Source organism: Equus asinus, chromosome 24 (assembly GCF_041296235.1).
Source record: "Equus asinus isolate D_3611 breed Donkey chromosome 24, EquAss-T2T_v2, whole genome shotgun sequence".
NCBI lineage: Eukaryota > Metazoa > Chordata > Mammalia > Perissodactyla > Equidae > Equus > Equus asinus.
In genome coordinates this window covers 61,859,289-61,878,324 of record NC_091813.1, presented here as the reverse complement: position 1 = coordinate 61,878,324, position 19,036 = coordinate 61,859,289, and the positions used below count along the sequence as shown (strand labels likewise).

At 35.9% G+C, this 19,036-nt stretch overlaps 1 protein-coding gene across 5 annotated transcripts in view; it reads right to left on the bottom strand.

The window, feature by feature from the left end:
- LAMA2 (laminin subunit alpha 2) overlaps positions 1–19,036 on the bottom strand; it is a 537,163-nt gene that overhangs the window by 64,980 nt on the left and 453,147 nt on the right. For all 5 annotated transcript variants that reach the window (XM_070496423.1, XM_070496424.1, XM_070496425.1 and 2 more), the window contains 3 exons: positions 15,238–15,340; positions 5,009–5,125; positions 3,879–4,061 (listed from right to left, as the gene is read on the bottom strand). In XM_070496423.1, the coding sequence (XP_070352524.1) occupies positions 3,879–4,061; positions 5,009–5,125; positions 15,238–15,340 (403 nt within the window). The remainder of the gene's footprint in view (positions 1–3,878; positions 4,062–5,008; positions 5,126–15,237; positions 15,341–19,036) is intronic.

Sequence of the window (19,036 nt, the reverse complement as noted above, 5' to 3'; positions counted from 1 at the left end):
CTTTAAAATGTCACCTAGTCTGTCCAGGCCAGAACTGTATTTAAATCAGAGTTCCCACACAAAATTGGTTTTCTTTCTTTTTCTCACTGCCTTTGCACATCTTACAGAAGCTATCAAAATATCTTCCGAAAAACATTTCAGTGTTGAACAACCTTTAGACTGAGGCCTGTCTTACATTTTAATTGAATCTTTCCTCTGCAGTTCATTTTCATTTTGAAGAATACCTGATTATCCTGCTCTCTATATTAGGTTGAACCATATTAAAGTGCCGTTTTTGTAGGTTAAAAAGAAAGGGTTGAATATTGACAGTTTCAAAAGAGGTTTAACCCTAAAATAATTGAAAGTTATCACTGATCCCTAGACTCTTCGCACGTGCTTTTCATAGGAGGGCAAACGACACATGGAAAACCAATTATTCTATCTCTAGGATGCTAGCAGTCTTATCCAAAGCATGCCATTTGTTATCTGACTGAGGCTGTATTGTTCTGCTTTCTGTCATTGTGACTCTGATGAAAAAATGAAGCTGCTTAAGGTCCAAGGCTATTTGCCCTGCTAGACGATGAATGATCTGCTCCTTGGCTGACATTGGACCACTGAGAGCTAGTCCTCAGAAATAAATCAAACGTGTTCAAAAGGAAGGAAATTATTATTTTTAAACTAGGTTTGAAAGTATTTTGAATTCATGCTCATAAATATGAGTTATATTGTTAGGGATGTTTAAAAGGACCATAAGTCTATTATTAACTTTAACTAATAGAGTTGCTAGGGCAAGACCTGAGTATTTTCTTCCTGAAATGCAGGTTATTGGGGTCAAAGTCCTCGTTACATAATGGTACAAATATTCAACATAAACACAGTTACTCCTTTGTTATGTACACTTTTAACAAACCATTTGTCCATTTTTCCCTTCCTTTAAATTTCCAGTATTACTTTGGTTTTCTACAGATTATTCTAGAATTTAGGAAAAATGATTTAGATCTAGGTTCACGGGAAAGAGGACAAAAGAGTTTAGCTAAAACTACTCAGGCTTAGGCAAATAATGGATCCTCTTCTTCTAAGCACCCAGAAGTTTTCATCAAACGTTTCAAAATGTAATCTGGGGGTTTTGCCTTCCTCTTGTTTTTTTCGCCTCCTTCTTCTGGAGCAGTTGAAGTCAAACAGAAATGATCTTCCCGAAGGTTTTAAAAATCAATCATTTGTGATAATGAGTCTGATCCTTCCTTGTGCAGCAGTTTTTGAAAACTTCTGGCTTTCTCCTATAATTATTTGACTGTGTAGATTTTTAAATCACTTCTGACAACAGATTTTGATAACAATGTTTTTCTAGAAAATTATCTATCTCTTTTAGGCTTTAAAATTTATTAGCGTAAAGTTTTGCCAAGCATTCTCTAATGAGTTAAATTTCCTCCCTTATCTAGTTAGAGCTCCTTTTAGAAATTTGCCTATTTGTGCTTTATTTTTCTTATGTCTGCCAAACAACTAAAATTTTTTATTTTTATATTCCTAAAGATTTACCTCTTAGATTTATCAAGTCTATTATGTTTCTGTCTTCTAACTCATTAACATTTTTTTCATTTTCTTTCTTTTGGTTAATTTTATTTTGTCTAACTTTATAGGGTTGATTGCCAATTTTAAATTGTTTATTTCAACGCATATAAAATAACATAGTTGTCCTCATTTTCCACTGAGGACAGTGTTGGTCATCTTTCTCGGGTTTTGATATATTGGATTTTATTACTATTATTTTATATTTTGCACTTTTAGTTTTGACTTTGAATTTAAACTATGAAATGTTTAAGAGAGATTATTTTTATGTCCCAATCGTTGCTCATTTGCTAAGATTTAATTTTATTATGTGCTTCTCCAATTATAATTCTCTAGAAGTTGAGAATAATTACTTATAAGGAGGGAGAAAGTAAGCTTCAGGAGAGCAAAGCAACAACAACAATATAGACCTAATCTACTTTATTGCTACTGCAAAGAAGTCATTTGAGCATCACTGGCTGCATTTGTGTTAGAAGCATCATAATTTAGTTCAATCTGTGGATGAATTCAGTCTTCTGCTTTTATGAGGGCATCATACAGACATTTAACTAATTTTTTATAACATAATTGAAAACATTTTATGTCAAACACACCCACATACTAACTTTTTGCAAGGGAAGATTCCTTTTATATATCTGGCATTAATGCTGCGACACTGGAAAGAATATGTAATGTTTAAAGCAATACCCATACATGGTAACATGCAAAGCTGAGGCTTTTTGCAATAGGCAATCAAGCATAAAGTTACTAAAAGGTATGCGAGTAAACATATACATACTGATTTCTGCAGGTAATTGCATATGGAAGTAAAACAAAAAGAAATTAGAAAATTCATGAGGAAATATTTTTTATAGATATTGATAGTGACTATCAAAAAATGATACTTTTCACAATAGGTGCTAATTACAAACACACCCCATTTTAAGTTAAAGTGTTATCAAATAAAAGTACTCAAAACCATGTCATTTAGCCAGCTATTTTTCATATTAAAAGCTTTATTACAATGTTCTAATAAGACAGGAAACAGATCTAGTTTAATTAATGTTACAGATAATTAACCATCTCTTGACAGAGGATAGGATCAAAAAAGTTAAGGGTAAATATTATGAAGAGGCCACCATCAGTTGAGAATCATTCTGAAATTGAATGAAATATCTTAAATTATAAAATAAGTAAAAGAGAGAGTGAAACTTACTTTAAAACTTATTTTCATTCCTTTTTTGGGGTAAATATTGTGATTAGGCATGCCTCTGAACCACTTATTCAGACAAAATCTTTGAACTGCAGAGTGAAGCTATCTCTGGGCTTACATAAGAAAAAATTTAAAAATGATTCTATCTGCTCTTTTTCTTCCTTGAAGAAACGGTGAGGAACAAATCCTTCTCCCTAGCTCCGAAGTGCACGCCATATGCGTTTGCACTCTTCCTTCCTTATGAAGGAGTTGTGCTAATAACGTCTATCATTGCACAGCATCATTAGCACTTGATCGGAGGCGAGGGTATGAAATCAGGCTGCACTCTCCTAAATAGCATCTGGATTATACAGCATATAGTGTCAATAACAGTGTTTTTGTTATTGCACTCTGCAAATACTTTGATACCCAGTGAAAATGTTGGTATATAAAGAGGGCTAGTTTCTTAAGAGTGACAAGTACCAAAAAATCAAGCATCTCCTTTGGTGAAATCATGTAACAGGATAACATCTTATCACTTGATAGAATAGAAAAAAGAATACAAAAAATTCTAATGTTTATTGACTATACTTAATAAATGATCATTTATTACATTCTCTCACATTTTCTCAGTAAATCCTTATTAACTCAATATAATTTGATGCAATGTACAAAAGATGTGCAGAAATAGTCTTCTTTAGAAACTGGAAAAATAATTTCCTGAAAATGTTAGCTAACTGCAATCTAAATAATAAAATAGTAATATTTTTGAATTTTAACGCTTGTCCAGTCGATACCATTTTAATACCCTGTTCTAATAGAATTGCTGATGTTATGCTCCTTGACACCTATGCTCACCAACTCTGAAGATGTGATTTCCCAAGTACAACTGCATTTTCAATGACCAAATGTCACCCAGACTGAGCATTCCTAACTTCCTCTTGATTGGACAAAATTTGGATGAAAAAAGCTCTGGTGCAGAGCTGGGAGGCTTGGGTTCTAGTTCTGGAGCTGCAGGACACTCAATTCCTGAGCCACATCTGTGAAACTAGAGGGACAGACTACGTCACTATGATGGTCTCTTCCAGTCTAACAGTTAGGAGTCTAGGATATTCTATAGTGTGAAGAAATAAGAGACATAAGGTCAAAAAGGAGATCTTACTGTTCTTCGAAGGATCTTTAATCACAGCATTTGTTTTGGCCACGCTGTCTGCCAGCTGATTGTAATTTTTCTTCAGGCCGTCCAAGTTCTGGTGGAGATCTTTAATCTGTGCCAGCACATCTTTTGCCGTGTCATTGGCTTGTCTTGCTTTGTCCTTAACGGCTTGCAGTTTAGCGGCTGTGTCTGTCAGCAGAAGAGGGTGCGCGAATCAAAACAAAAAGTCTGGAGTGAGTGGCTTAATCCATGCTTGTCAAAGGGAGGCTGCGGCTGGCTGACCTCCGGTCCCACATGTACAAAGGGAAAGGCTGAACTTTGTCCCACTCACTTGTAGCAAATGAAGTCAATTTTTAGCTAAATTAAATTTTCTCAGGAACCTTTGCCATGAATACGTGATTAGCTCTTAAGATAGCAAAGTGATGATTCTAAATGTTCATTGTATAAGGGTATACTGTGACTTGCTGCTGAACACACTAAAGAGAGAAATTTATCCACATGAGTCATATCGCTTCATCAAAATGAGGTTTAGGATTTAAGCTGCGCATCTAAAAGGGGAAAAATGAATATATTTCAGTTTAAGGACAGAGAGGCTTTCTCAGGTATGTTTGACCACGTGTTTGTGTATTTATTTCTGTTTTCAGCATTGAAAATCTTCCACATATGTCCTTACTTACTACTGAAGAGGTGACATGAAAATCTGGAAAGTTACTTAGGTTTTTTTAATGTTACAAAAGTAAAAATCATTAAGATTTTAATATTTCCTGTGTTGTATAAATGTATGCATTTGTTTCCTTGATCATAAATTGTATAAAGAACGTATACCGTACATATATAGATGCCTATAGTATGTGTAGATTTGGGGTTAAGACCACAGGCTCTGAAATTAAACTGCAGGGTTCAAATCTCATATATGCCACTTTTAACAATGACCCTCGGGATCTGTGCCTCAGCGTGTCACCTGTAAAGTGGGGATAATAATGCTAGTCACCTTCTAGGATTAGTATGAGGATTATGTACTCTTCACAATTTCCTGACAACAGTACAAGTGTAAAGTTTAAAAAAATGGTAAAAGTTAGAACATTTTTCACAAGTTCAGGTCAACTGACACAGGTTGCAGTGTCCTTGATGCTTACCATTTGGAATGGACGATAACTTTCCCAAAGTGTCGTTCAGAGCTCTCAGGAGATCCCCATTTCTCTCATTGGCATTTTCCAATCTGGCGATCAAGCCATTCAGACGGTCATCATTTTCTGTGGACAGGTAACAAAAAAGGATGAAACAATCTTAATCATCTCTGTGCTTATACCTGGCTATACAATTTCAGGTTATTTTGACTTAAAGTTAATAAAAAGCAAGAAAATTGATTTAATTCATTTAATTTATTGGCATCTGTCCATAAATATATTTGAGATCATAATAAATGTGTTTATATGACCATTTGACTCTTCAACAGAGTCAACAATGTTCAACAATTATGTTTTCTTCTTGATATCTGATCTTTATCTGACTTAATTTGATGGGTTTTCTATGGAGAAAAAAACTTCAAAATAATCTGTCTTTGGGGCTGGCCTAGCAGTGTAGTGGTTAAGTTTGCATGCTCCACTTGGGTGGCCTGGGGTTCACAGGTTTGAATCCCAGGCACAGACCTATATATGGCTTATCAAGCTATGCTGTGGTGGTGTCCCACATACAAAATAGAGGAAGATTGGCACAGATGTAGCTCAGGGACAAGCTTCCTCACGCAAAAAGAGGAAAGCTGTCAACAGCTGTTAGCTCAGGGCCAATCTTCCTCATCAAAAAAAAAGAAAAGAAAAAGAAGCAGTCTTTTATTGCATTTGTAATGATGCCTGCTTGACATCATTCCCATTAATGTTACTTATTTTAAAAATTTTATTATCAAAATGGATCATTGGATTACCTTTCAAAAATCTCAAATCAATATGATTATTAAGCAGAATCTCCCACTTTCAGTAAACATCCTATTAATATTTATTTGAAACAGAAAAAAAATCAAAGGAATGGAAAAACAACTTCTGGCACATTTCTTCTAAACTGTCATTTTTTAATACAGAAAACAATGTTTTACAAATTGCCTTCAAACAGGCAAATTATATCAGTTTTTTCTCACTACCTTAGCATGATTTCTTTAACATAACATTAAAAATATCACTTACTAGAGATAATGTAATAACACAAGTGCAAATTGTCCAGCTTCTTTCCTCTAGTTTTTAACATTGCCCAAACTTCAGGGTAGTTCATATTATAATAGTAACTAAGCAATTTAGAGTTTGAGTGTAACAATATAAAGAGTGAAAGTTATGAAATCTTTTAGAGGAAAGTAAATAAAGGGTGATTCTGCTGACAGAAGAGTGTAAGTTTAGAAATCTTGCTTAGTTACGTATCCAACCGCAAGTGTACCTTAAAACCGGATCTTTCCTTTTCTTACGTCATTTATTAGTGAACAGTGGAATTGAAAAAATGAAAGATGTAAAACCCTATGCTTCCTGCAATACTTTTTTACCTCTTTTGACTCGATAAAGCAGATCATTTCTTGACGATATTTTATATAGTTTATTATGCAATAATATTTACTCCCTTAGCAGATGCATACTAATTGTTTAAATTAGTTTCATAGAAATGCAAAATGTAAATAAAAGTGGAGTCCCCAAGTAAGACGGAGCATTGAGAAAGAACCAGGAAAGAGGGAGCCCCCTCCTGGCCTGGGCTGGCCAACATTTCATGGTGATAGTAATGACCGGCAGTCGCTGAGTCCGTGTATGTGCCGCAGTTAGGGATACAATCCTTACGACCACTTTTATGATGTATATACTATTACCATCTCTGACTTACAAGGGAAGAAATTGAGGCTTAGAGAATTTTAGTAAGTTTCCTAAGTTCTCATGGTTAGTAAATGGGAGAATTGAGATTCAAGTCCATGCAGTCACATTCCAGAAATTATGCTGGCTCGCTCTTAACCACTGCATTCTACCAGTACTGGAGGTCAAAACCAGGGATCTGTAAAGCGTGTTAGGTAGTGCTCCCCCAGCCCCGACCTGGTCCCTATCCTTTCCCCCTCTCTTCCTCCAGTCCAATCTTTCCCTCTCATCCTCTCCTTTGTTGCCTTAAAAATTGTTCACAGTTAAAGAAATCATATGAACCTCACGTAAGCTATACATATAATCAAACTGGAATGATTTGAAGAGGATTAGCAATACCTACATGTAAAATGATAGGCAAATGTGAAAATGTTCCACATTTTTAAGGATAATGAGCAAAATATAGGAATAGGCAGATCACAAAAAAATAAATAGAAATAATCAATTACCAAATTAAAATAAAGCACCCAACCTTATTATAATTAAAGAACAGTAAAGTGAAGGAACAGTGAGTTACTATTTCTCATCTCTCAGATTGGGAAAAGTTAAATATGTGATAATACCACATGCTCACAAGAGTGTTGGTGGAAGTGCAAATTGATGTCCTATTTTGAAGAATAATTTAATAAATTTATTAGAATTTTAAATAGACATGTATTTGGCCCAGCAATTGCGCTGTCAGAAATTTACCCTACAGATATACTTTCAAAAGTTTATCAATACGTATCTTCTAGGATATTCATTAGATCTTTATTTATAATAGCAAAAATAGAGAAATAGCAAAATTGCTTAGTACTAGGGACTGTTTATATCAATATGGCATGTCCAAAAATGGTTTCTATGCAATCTTTAAAAAGAATCAGATGAGTAGATGCAGAGGTGAAAAAGAAGATCCTTAAGATCTTTCCATGAAAATAAGCAAGGCCTGCCATACATACACTGACACATACACAAACATTCGGCAAGGGGCGATCCGGTGGTGGGCAGGTGGGGAAAAACACACCAGAGAACTTTGAGCAGACAGGAACTAGCAAGGGGACAAGTGAGGGAGTGAGTGGTGGTGTGAGGTCTGGTGTTCCAAAACCTTTCATTTTATATCTGGTCATGCTGGCTAAATTGTTTTCTCTGTGCATGTATTTCTGCTCTTTTATTTAAAACAGTAAAAAACTACTTCAGCACCCTGAACCGAGGAGGACTGCTATTTGCCAACATGAAGACTGTTGTTTTCATCACTTTCCTGGTACCCAGGGTGGCAGACCAGGAGAGACTACGTCTCACAGAACAGAGCCAGACAGTCTCGATGGGGTTGGGTGTCCACCCCTGGTATACGGAGTGCATCTGGCTTCTTAGAGGATCTGAGCAGGCCACTGGCAGCTGGAGAGCAGCCCTCACCTTTATTGGCTTTCATCTGGGAAGAATAGGAAAGGAAAAGGAAGACAGATAGAGGATCCTTAACTATCAGTGTTCTGGATGTACAAAAGAATATGGAACATATTAATTAATGATCCACTCCATTTCATATAAAGGTTTTATAGGAAGATGGATTAAACCACTGTTATGTTACAGTAATATAAGCATGCAATATTGTTTAAGGCTTCTGCTTTTAAGTTCTGAGCCAAAAACCAGACATCACCGCAAAACAAAGTATAGAATATTCCAGCAAAGCACAACTTTAAAACATCAGTACATCCATTTCAGTCACTAAGATATTATTTTCAACTCTAGTTCCTCAAAACATACTTTCCAAGTAATTAGATTTTCTCCTCTGTCAATCAAAATTCATCTGTCTTTTAATACTTCTGTTATTTTCACTGTTTGTGCTAAAATAAAATCTTTGGATAGGTTATTGAAAGTATACTTTCAAAAATAAAGCCACTCTGATTATGACTGTGATATTTATATGAATGCTTTAAGAATAGTTAAGAGACTGCTCTTTTCATATTAACTTGGAAGTCTTCATCAATTAAGGAAATGGAACAGCACAAATTTCATTTCTTAGCTTCTTGATTGGATTTTACTTTTTAAATAATGAAACATTTAAAATGTTCTGGCAAGCAAGATATTCATGTACAGTGGAAAACCATTAATTTAAAGGGCATCACTTGGTTTATCCTATTTTATGCATTCTGATAGCAAACACTGGCTGAACAATCAGGCCAATTATTCAGAAGAAAGATTGATCTGAAGAACATCTTGTTATTGCCAGCCCTCAAGTTCCAAAGTAGTAATTTTGATCCTCCGCTTTCTATGCTAGAAAGGCAAAATCTGAAGATTCTGACTTCGCTCTGATTTCTATGTTTCACCTATTTAATTCTGAGTCCTTCTTAATTTATCCTTTCTTACTCTCTGACCATATTTTCTGAAGCAGCTTCTGGAATTTCTCAAAGCAAATCTAAACATTTTATAGCTTTGTCAATAGAATTAGGTGAGTAGAAGTTGTGCACAGAGAAGAAATGCAGATTTTAAAATGGAAAACTTACAAAACTATAGAAATGAAAACCCAGAAAAATAGGCACTCCAAGTCTGGCTTAAATGGAAAGATAAATGAAGCAGCACGTATCTATAACTAAAATGCAAGGAAGAAAGCATGTGGTCCAGTTTGAACTATCACATGGCCAAAGAAACAGAATTATTGATGGTTAAAAGAAAATCCAATCCAATTCTTTAGTTGTAACTTTTGGAGAACAAGAAAAGGATCCAGGTTATAATCCATCGTGACATTTTATAGAATCTCCTCTCCTTATTTCTTCAGCTCTCGTACCCATAATCCAAGTCATTCTTCTTCATCTTCTCTCTAGACATCACACATCAAATCTCAAAGGCTACACACACACCTTCAGCTTTGGCTCTCCCTTTCTCATCTTGTCCTTACACAATAGAAGACAAACGTCCAGGAAAGGGGCTGGCTGAGATAGAGCTCATAAAGTGAGGGGAAGAAGCAGAGCAGTGAGGGTAGGCTGTAAACATGCCTGACAAAATCATTTCCCTTTGCTGCATATCCATTGACATTGTACAAGGTAGACATATTCAGAATGAAAATCACTAAGCAGTGTTGTAAGTCACTTCCACGAATAATACACATTTACTCATGTTTACCATGTTCCTGGCATTGTGTTAATGAATTAGAATGAATTAGAGTTTAGTTAAATTATAAATGGTAACATGGAACTATGCTACATACTGTCTCAAAGCTGTTACAAGTTATTTCTTTGATCATCAATAATGTCTTCTGTCACAAAATTCTAGTCATTAAAAATGTGTGTGGTGCAATGAAATCATGATAGGACTCAGAGTTGGAAGATGTAGGTTCAAATGCCATTTCTAGACCCTTTTACACGTGTATGATGAGGATGACACCTTCTTTCATATGATTGATATGAGAAATAAATTGGAAGATGTATGAGAAAGTACTGGATTTACCACAGGCAGGCAGTAAATGGTTACAAAACAATTCACAATGGCTTGATAATTCACATTGGTTTGATAACTGCCCTGGTGTATTTATCAGTTTCCAATAATGTTGAAAACAGTTTTCAACTAAATATAAGAATGATTTTTACAGATTTTAATGGAAATGTTCTATTTGACTATTCAATCTCATGTAGTTAAGTTCCTCAAATGCAATTTTTATTTTTTATTAATATGATCAGGGTACAAATAAATACCTTGAGAGAATGCTTCTTCCACAGGGTGAAATTCATAGAACTACTATTAATTTTGAAGGGATCTGGTTAAATGGAATCTTATGCCAAATTGTCATCTAGATAACATTTTGCAACGAACTTTTTCATTACCATGACACCAGTCTTATTATGAACAATGACTTTTACAGACTTATGATCACTTCTGATATGCTCCTTTACCAAGAAATAAAGGAATATCCTCTCTTTAGGATTTCTTTGCAAAAAAAATTAATTAATCTATATAAATTTTATTTCCTACAAGTGTGCTTTATCTTTTGTTCTAGAAGTTCCTCAGAATTAGAGAATAGGTTAATCTCTGCAGTGTTTCTACACGTAGTTCTGAAGCACAACATTTGAAACAGGCAAGGGATCTGTATGAGGTCATATGGAAACCTTGATTTGACCTTCCTAGTGATGAGAGATTCCTGTTACTCTTGGGTATTGATCCACTCACTCATTCATTTATCAAACATTTGTTAGGGCCATGAATGTTAATGTGTCATCTTCTGCACTATGGCAGAAGCCCAGAGCTTTTGTCCAGCAGTGATTAAAAGCATCAGTTTTGGAGCCAGACTAACTTGGGCTAAAGTATTGATCTTAGTGTTTCTTCCACTTAAGTGATTTTGTTTTACATATGAGAGGTGGTCAGCTTTGCTAAATTACATAATACATGATTACTCTATACAATTAACTAACCTTATTACATAACATTACATTATATTTTCATCTTTGGATATTTTAAGAACATAGGAGGTACAATAGCCCTCAAGTCACTTTACTGTAATTTTTCATCCACTTACATAGCCCTCTGTCTCCTTAATGTTGAGATTTCTAAAGAACCAGCCCCTTAAATTAACCCCATGACCCAGGGCAGGATTCTGAGACCTGAAGGAAGAGCAGCTGAGCAAGAAAGAAGGCTGGGAGAAATCGAGACCTGCATCCCTGTCCCTGGCCTCCTGTCAACTGATTTGGTGAGGCTGCTAGCCCAGTCTTCCCACCTTTTGTTCTTCTAGTGTCTTTCATGATCTTATTCCATGCTTCCCTTCCCCCAGCTGCTGTTACAAGTTTGGGAGGTGTCCTATTTCAGATTGCCTCTTTTGCTCAGACATGTCTACTAGAGCGACTGAGCACGGGAACTCTGAGATCACTTAATTGGGCCTATGCTTATAGGAAGGCATGTTACTGAGAAACCCTGTCCTGATCCGAGTGCCAAATTAGATCTTGTTCAACATGGGCCCAGAGCTTGATAGTCCCTCTACCACTGTTAGCTGCAACTGAATAAGCTCTTCCTCCAACTAGAGGTCGTATTCAGAAGCCTGAGGAGAGGAGGGAAGGCCTGTTTGTCTGGTGGCAGGATCTCCAAAGACAAGATGTCAGGAGCAAGGGGAGTACTCGCTTCAGCCAGTGGAATGAGAAACCACAACGACCAGACGGCAAACCCACATATGGTTCCTCTGGGAGGAGCTCTAAAGCCTGACTGTGGGCCTGTAGCCTCCTTTTGTTTTGGCCAGCAGCTATTCCAGAAGAAACTGAATTTTAATACCTTTAAGTAACACAAGTTTTCTCCGGTTCCAATAGTTCCTGCCCTTCTAGGTTAGTCATTATTTTGCCACTTTTCATTTTAACTCCTAAACTGAATCCAACCTTGTTTTATTTTCCCAATTTTCTCTACTCACACTCCAAAGGAGGAACTAAAACTCTGTATGAGGAATCAGCAGTTTCTACTGGAAAAGATTGCTTTGTTGTCTGGACTATGGTAGCCTAGGGGATCCAGGCTTGATTTCATCCATTTAGTCCAAAATTATTTTTTGTCAATGGAGCAGATTTTATTTGCTTTCACACATCTCCTAATGGAAAGGCTGATTCTGGCAAACGGTAGCATGGAAATTCAAAAGGAGTATATCTTTAAGAATAAAAGAACGCTTTAGATAAATTTGACTACTGTATCATACTTTGGTTTCACAGAACTGCAGTATTCCTATTTATTCTCTTTTTCTAACCTAAAATAATAACATAGAATCTTAATAGGTTAGTAATTGCAAGTGTATTACATTCATATCTCAGAACCTTTCTGTATACTTGTCTAGACTGAATGACTGTTTGGAGGATCACAGTATAAAAGGAAACTATTGATTGACTTATAAAAATTAACATTTGGAATAATTTTGGTACTGTTCTCCGTGTTGAACAGCACCACATGTCATGCAATTTACTGATTCAATATTCTCAGGCGTGGGAATAGATCTTTTAATTTCATATGAGTGCCATCTATTTTACAGAAATGTTATCTATTTGTTCCTAAGTAATTAAATAATTTCACTTATTTGGGCAAAGAAAAAACTTAGGGATAAATTAAGAAGTAAATAAACTTGAATAGTTACTCTATGATTCTATGTTGTTATTTATATAAGATAAGGTATGTAATTGTAAAATCTTAGTATTCTCAGACTTCTAATACACAATCTTCTACTTCATTCCTTGCCCTGTACACATTCCTTGAGAACCTCGACTGGCTAGTTTATTGATAAAATTTCTCATCAATCTGCAAAATAGTATTAATTCACCTGGTGGTATTAATTTATCTTCTAACTCTTTCACTCGCCAATTTGTACCAAGCCCGGTATCCATCAACGAAACGATTTTTATCTCCACAGACATTCAACTAGTGCAATGTAGACTGCCTTCAAATCTCAAACGAGTACAAGGGCAAATTTACTTTTAACAAATATGTATTCAAAGATTAAAAAGCAAAACAAATTGCTCCTGGCAAGTTCAGACTCCCTCGAGGCAAGGACAGCATAAAAATGGCAGGGAGCAGCGCTAAGTCATTCATGACTAAAGATCATGAACTAACTGGATTATACTGAATTGAACCAAGTAACAAATTAGAAATATGGAGGGTATACTGGCCTTGCCACTTTTATTCCTTCCCTCTCCAGGCGCCATAGAGAGAGGAATGACTAAATCTCTATTTTAATAGCTGCTGTCAGGAGTTTTGCTCGGTAGGCCTATTTCGGCAGTTCCTGGTGGTAATATATGGCATTTCCCTGATTAACAGCCATTTTATAACTTGGGTAATTGGCCACAAATCAGGGGAATGTCATAATGTAGCAAGAAAACATTCCCATCTCCGTCAGAGCCTTGGCTTGGGTTTTGGGAGGAATTATTACTTGAGTAGTTTGCAGGTTTTCATTACTTTAAATAATGTACTACCTGAACTACAAAAAAAGACATTTAAACTAATGAACATTTCTGTCTCCGAACCCTTTCTACCATACCTGCCCATAGATTTCTTTTTCCCTTGGAAAAAACCCTTAAAAATGGAATTCTTTCTTCCTTTCTATAATACCAGTGTTTGTGGGGAAATAGAGGCCAGGGCAAGGCTGACCCCGTGCTTGCATGACTCACCTTACTCCCCTCCTCCCAGTCCTCGTTCTGGGCAGGGGTATTGGACAGCAAGGAAGACCACAAAGTAATGAGAACAACTCAACTTGTCCAACAGGAAAACGGATTTTGGCTCTTTCCAGTTACTCTTCAGTTTATAAGAAGAGCAATCTCCTGCACAGAATTACGTCTACAAGGGGTCTTATTTCACCTGTGATTCACGGTCCAACGGTTTTACTATCAAAGTGCCATCTATGACGGAGAAGAACTTGTAATTTCATATCAGCCTCTTTTGGAGACCAAGGACTCCTCATTTAAAGCATGACAAATATAAATGATTATAAAACCTCTTCTCTTTCTAAAGTTAGTAAAGACCGACACCATTCCTTTATTTTTTAAAATATGCTTGTTTCCTGATTTGAGTTAGTCACCATGATACTATACACTAGAAACACAAAGTGAAAAAGAAGACCCTGTGTCTGTCCTCAAGAAGATGGAATCTAAGTCCCTGGTTGCAGTGGCTAGACAAGTCTATGAGAAAAGTGTGCACAGAGAAGGGGCCTGTAATTCAGATGGGGTGTCAGGTTTCCTGGAGAAGATAACAGTTGAGCTAAGATGTGAAGGTCTGGTAGAAGGTAGTGAGATGAAAAAGAAAGAGGGATGCTGAGGCACTCCAAAGAGAAGGATTAACACTGCGAAGCATGGAGGCTTGGAGGGGGAGCAAGTTTTGGGAGGATCATGAATATTTCAGTAAGGTTGAGGAGATGGATGAAAGCTAGCAGTGGTAAGGAATGAGACTGGAGAGGGAAACAGGAGGCATCTCCAATGAGAAACAGGAGATATTTGAATGAAAAGATAAATATAATAGCTTATCTAGAGAGCAGCAGCTATATTTAATAATACATTTCTAATGCAAAACCCACGATACATCACAGGGTAGATATTTTATGCACTTTGATCCTTGAATTAGGAATAAAATACATGAAAATGTATTTAAAAGGTGTGAATACTTTTCAGAAAATGTGGCCCATTAACAAAATTGAATGTTTCACAAGGACATTTACACCACATCTGCCTGATTAATTCCTTTGTGACTATCATTTCTGAAACCAAAACAAAGTGGGGTTTGGTGCTCTTAAAAACTTATCATACTTTAATTTATAAGTTACTGTACTTTTGATATAGGTGAAATGATGCCATAGAAATTAGGTTTAAAATTATAATAACCCAGTGCAAAATGAGATATGAAGAAAAAATATAAAACTGTTGAGATAGTTTACTTGCATTAAATCTAGATAAGAAAAATAATCATAAAAGTCATGCTAAAACAATGACACTTTTCTGATAGTGTGATAAAATAGCCTACCAATTACAAGTACAATTAACCTGACAATAATAATAAAGAGAGGTCACACTAACCTTTTACATCATTTGCTAACCTCTTGGCTTCATTAAGAGTCCCGAAGCTTTTCTGAAGGGAGCCTTTGGCATTTTCCTTTAATGAACCCTGAGGACCTGTTGCCTGTGGAGAGAACAAGAAGTGTCACATATCTAAAACCATAGGTTTACGAAGTAGAGGTAGCAGGCAGTTGACATACAAGGCTTACTTTCAGGAAAGCATTCTAGGCTACAAATTTAGAATTACAAATTATCAGCACATGTTGGTGATTAAAGTCAGCAGACTGTTTATTGGGAGAAGAGAAGAAGGCCTGGAACAAAACCCTTAGGAATCCCAACATTGAAGGGGCAAGTTTAGAAAGTGGGGCTGACAAGTGACTGAGATTCTGGAGAGGACGAAGAGAAATCAGGAGAGCATGATATTCTGGAAATCAAAAGAAGCATGGCTCGAAGCATGATGGCTGGCAATGTTGCAAGAACATAACTGGTCAGTATTATCAAGTGTTGTAGAAGGGTCAAGCAAATTAAGAACTAAACACATCCACTGACTTTATCCCTGAGCACATTTCTCTTGAGTTGTGGGGTCAGTGGGGAGCACCTCTTGTCCCCTATGTGTTGAAATGAGACAACACACTGCTCCTTTTTTAAATGCATCTCAGAGAACGACGGCGAAACACAGTCTTCTAAGTGACCATCTCGGAGCCACAATCATCTCCTAGCAAAGCTGTATTTGTTGAGGCTTAGATTAAAAGAGGTGACACAAAGATAATAGAATGATATGGAAAAAGAGCCTTTGATTGAATGTCTAGTAGCCATTTTAATAGTATTTGCTTCTCAGCAATCATTACATAATACATTTATACCAAGAGATAAATCAAATAGGATCTTTTGTGTAAATTTTAAATTGGAAAAGTATTCCAGGGCGCAAGAACAGCTAGAGAACATAAATACTTGTTGTTGAAGCTATGAATTTGAATTCAGGTTATCCCAGACATAACACTCTTCACAGACATCTACAGTGCCTTAGTAACATTTTTTTTTATCAGTCACATTATTTGAGCATTAAACTAGGAAAGATTACAGAACTTGCTACTCTTGTGGAAAAATTTATTGTAAGGTGTTACACCAATAGCTTTCATTTAAATAATCTATTGCTCACAGAACAGATTAGTTATATAATACCATGATATCTACAAAAGGATATATTGGACATATCTACATAAATAAAAAGGGACATCGTGCGTATACATTTAGCACTTGCAAAAAGAGCTGTCTGACTACCCTGGCAGATTATTCTATGGACAATGGACAGTCTTTTCAACTGAGGACACAGAAATCCTCAGTCCTCTAGCTCCCCTTCAGAGTTAGATACAGTAACATCACGTAAGTGTCATTTATCTTGAAAAAAAGGTTAAGAGCGTCATATAAATGGCACAAATCCAATGTGCCTTACTCAAAAAATAAGCCTTGATTATCCACTCAGGTTCTATATTTGTTCTAAATTTACATGCAGTTCTTATTCCCTTGGCTATAGGTTTTCTAAATCAAAGCAGATTAGAGAAAGGAAATTACAAAGAAAGAAGGACGGATTCTCTAAATAGGCACATGAAAACAGCAGAAGTGACAGCTGCCAATCTGTCTGACATTGAGGAAACAGGAAACTAACAAGTAGAGAGAAGAGTTTTTAAAGCTCAGGAGTCTAAGTCGATTCGGACTGGGATAAAGTGGGTTTCAGCAGATGCCAGTATCACCATGGTAAAATAACGAATGTTGATAATGGTGATCCTGAGACATCAAGATAATAAGGGTCACTCATAATACTAGATGAAAATAGAGAAGGAAGGAAAGAAAAGAGAGAAAGAAAAGAGCTTTCCCCACAGCCTTGAGGTGTGAATGCCTTTCTAGAAGAACATAATCTGGCAAACACTTAACAACTAAAATTTTAAAGCTAATCTCGGATATGAAAAGTAAGCCATGGGAAAAAGGAGGGAGGGAGAGTTGACTTGCTCTCCAGTCAAGTTTTACTGTGGTATCAACCTTCACATATTCCAAATTTACATTTTGATAAGTTTTGACATATATACACCTTTGAAACCATCACCACAATCAAGGTAGAGAACATATCCATCATTTCCTTTTAATCCCTCCCTTCTACCTCTCCTTGTCTTTCCCCCATCCCGAAACAAAAATATTGATCTGATTTCCATCACTATCCGTTTGCATTTTATAGAATTTTATATAATTTATAGAAATTTATTTAATAGTTATAAATAAATTATATCATTTGATGTAATTATTTTGACATTGATCCATGTTGCATGTGTATCAATTTGTGATCCCTTTTTTATTTTATAGATATGCCTCAGTCTATTTATTCATTAACCCCTTGATGAACATTTGGGTTATTTCCAGCTTTGGATATTCTAGAGTTACTATGAATATTTGTGTTCAAATATTTGTATGAACACATGCCTTAACTTTTCTTGGAGTGAACACCTACAAGTGGAATGGCTAGATGATATGCTAAGTGTATGTTTAAGTTTTTAAGAAACTACCACTAATTTTCCAAATATTTGTACTATTTTAAATTCCAGCCAGCAGTGTATGAGAGTTATATTTGCCTACAACATTTCCAATACTTGATACAGTCAATCTTTTTAAATTTTAGACATTCTAATAGGTGCGTACCTCATTGTGGTTTTAATTTACGTTTTCATTGTGACTAATAATGTTGAGCTTCTTTTCATGTGCTTATTTGCCATTTTCTTTGGCAAAATGTCCGTTTAAATCTTTCGTCCAATTTTTTATTGGATTATTTGTTCTTATTGAAAGATATTTATGAATAATCTAGATAGAAATCCTTTATCAGATACATAATTTGCAAACATATTCCCCTAGTTTGTAGCTTGTCTTAATAAATGATTAGATTTGATTTGTTAGAACTGTATCAAGAATTTTTGCATCTGTGTTCATGAGGGATATTGGTCTATAATTTTCCTTTTTTTGCAGTGTCTTTGTCTGGTTTGTATAAGAGTAACACTGGTCTCATTGAATGGAGTGAGACATATTTTGTCCTCATCAGTTCACTGAAAACATTATTATTTCTTCCTTAAATGTTTGGTGGAATTCACCAGAGGAGGCATCTGGAACTGAATTTATGAATTTACGTGTGCATGTACGTATGTGAAGGTTTTTAAGTACAAATTCAAATCTTTACTGTATATAGGGCCATTCAAGTTATTTATTTGTGAGTGAGTTTTGGTAGTTTGTGATTTTCAAAGAATTTGTCCATTTCGTTCAATTGTTGAATTTTTGGCATAAAGTTGTTCATAATTTTCTCTTATTATCCTTTACTGTTTGCAGAAGTTATGGTGACTTCAGCTCCTTTATTCCTGACATTGGATATTGGTGACCTTTCTGAATTTTTCTGACTAGTCTGACTGGCTGATTATCAACTTAGGGTCTTCCATTGGACCCTCGTATCTTCATCCAGCAACATAATGGAGCCCTGACTGAAGTCCATCTGCTGATAGACTTCCCTGCTGCTAATTTCTGGTCTTCTTGCATTTAGGAATATCTCCTGCCTTTGCTTCCAGGCATCTTGTCTTTCCTGCTTTTCAGGAAGCCAATGATTTCTTCCTGGATCCTTAGTCAACCACTCTGCTCAGATAAGGAGATATGGAGCATACACAGGTGTGTAGGAGATTGAGTAGCAAGAAGGCAAGGAAAGGCAAGGAGGCAGGGGATTTTGATGCATGGGCGGGAGAGCAAGTATTTCAGCTGCAAAGGACTGTAGAGTTTATGAAGGGCAGTGTGAAGC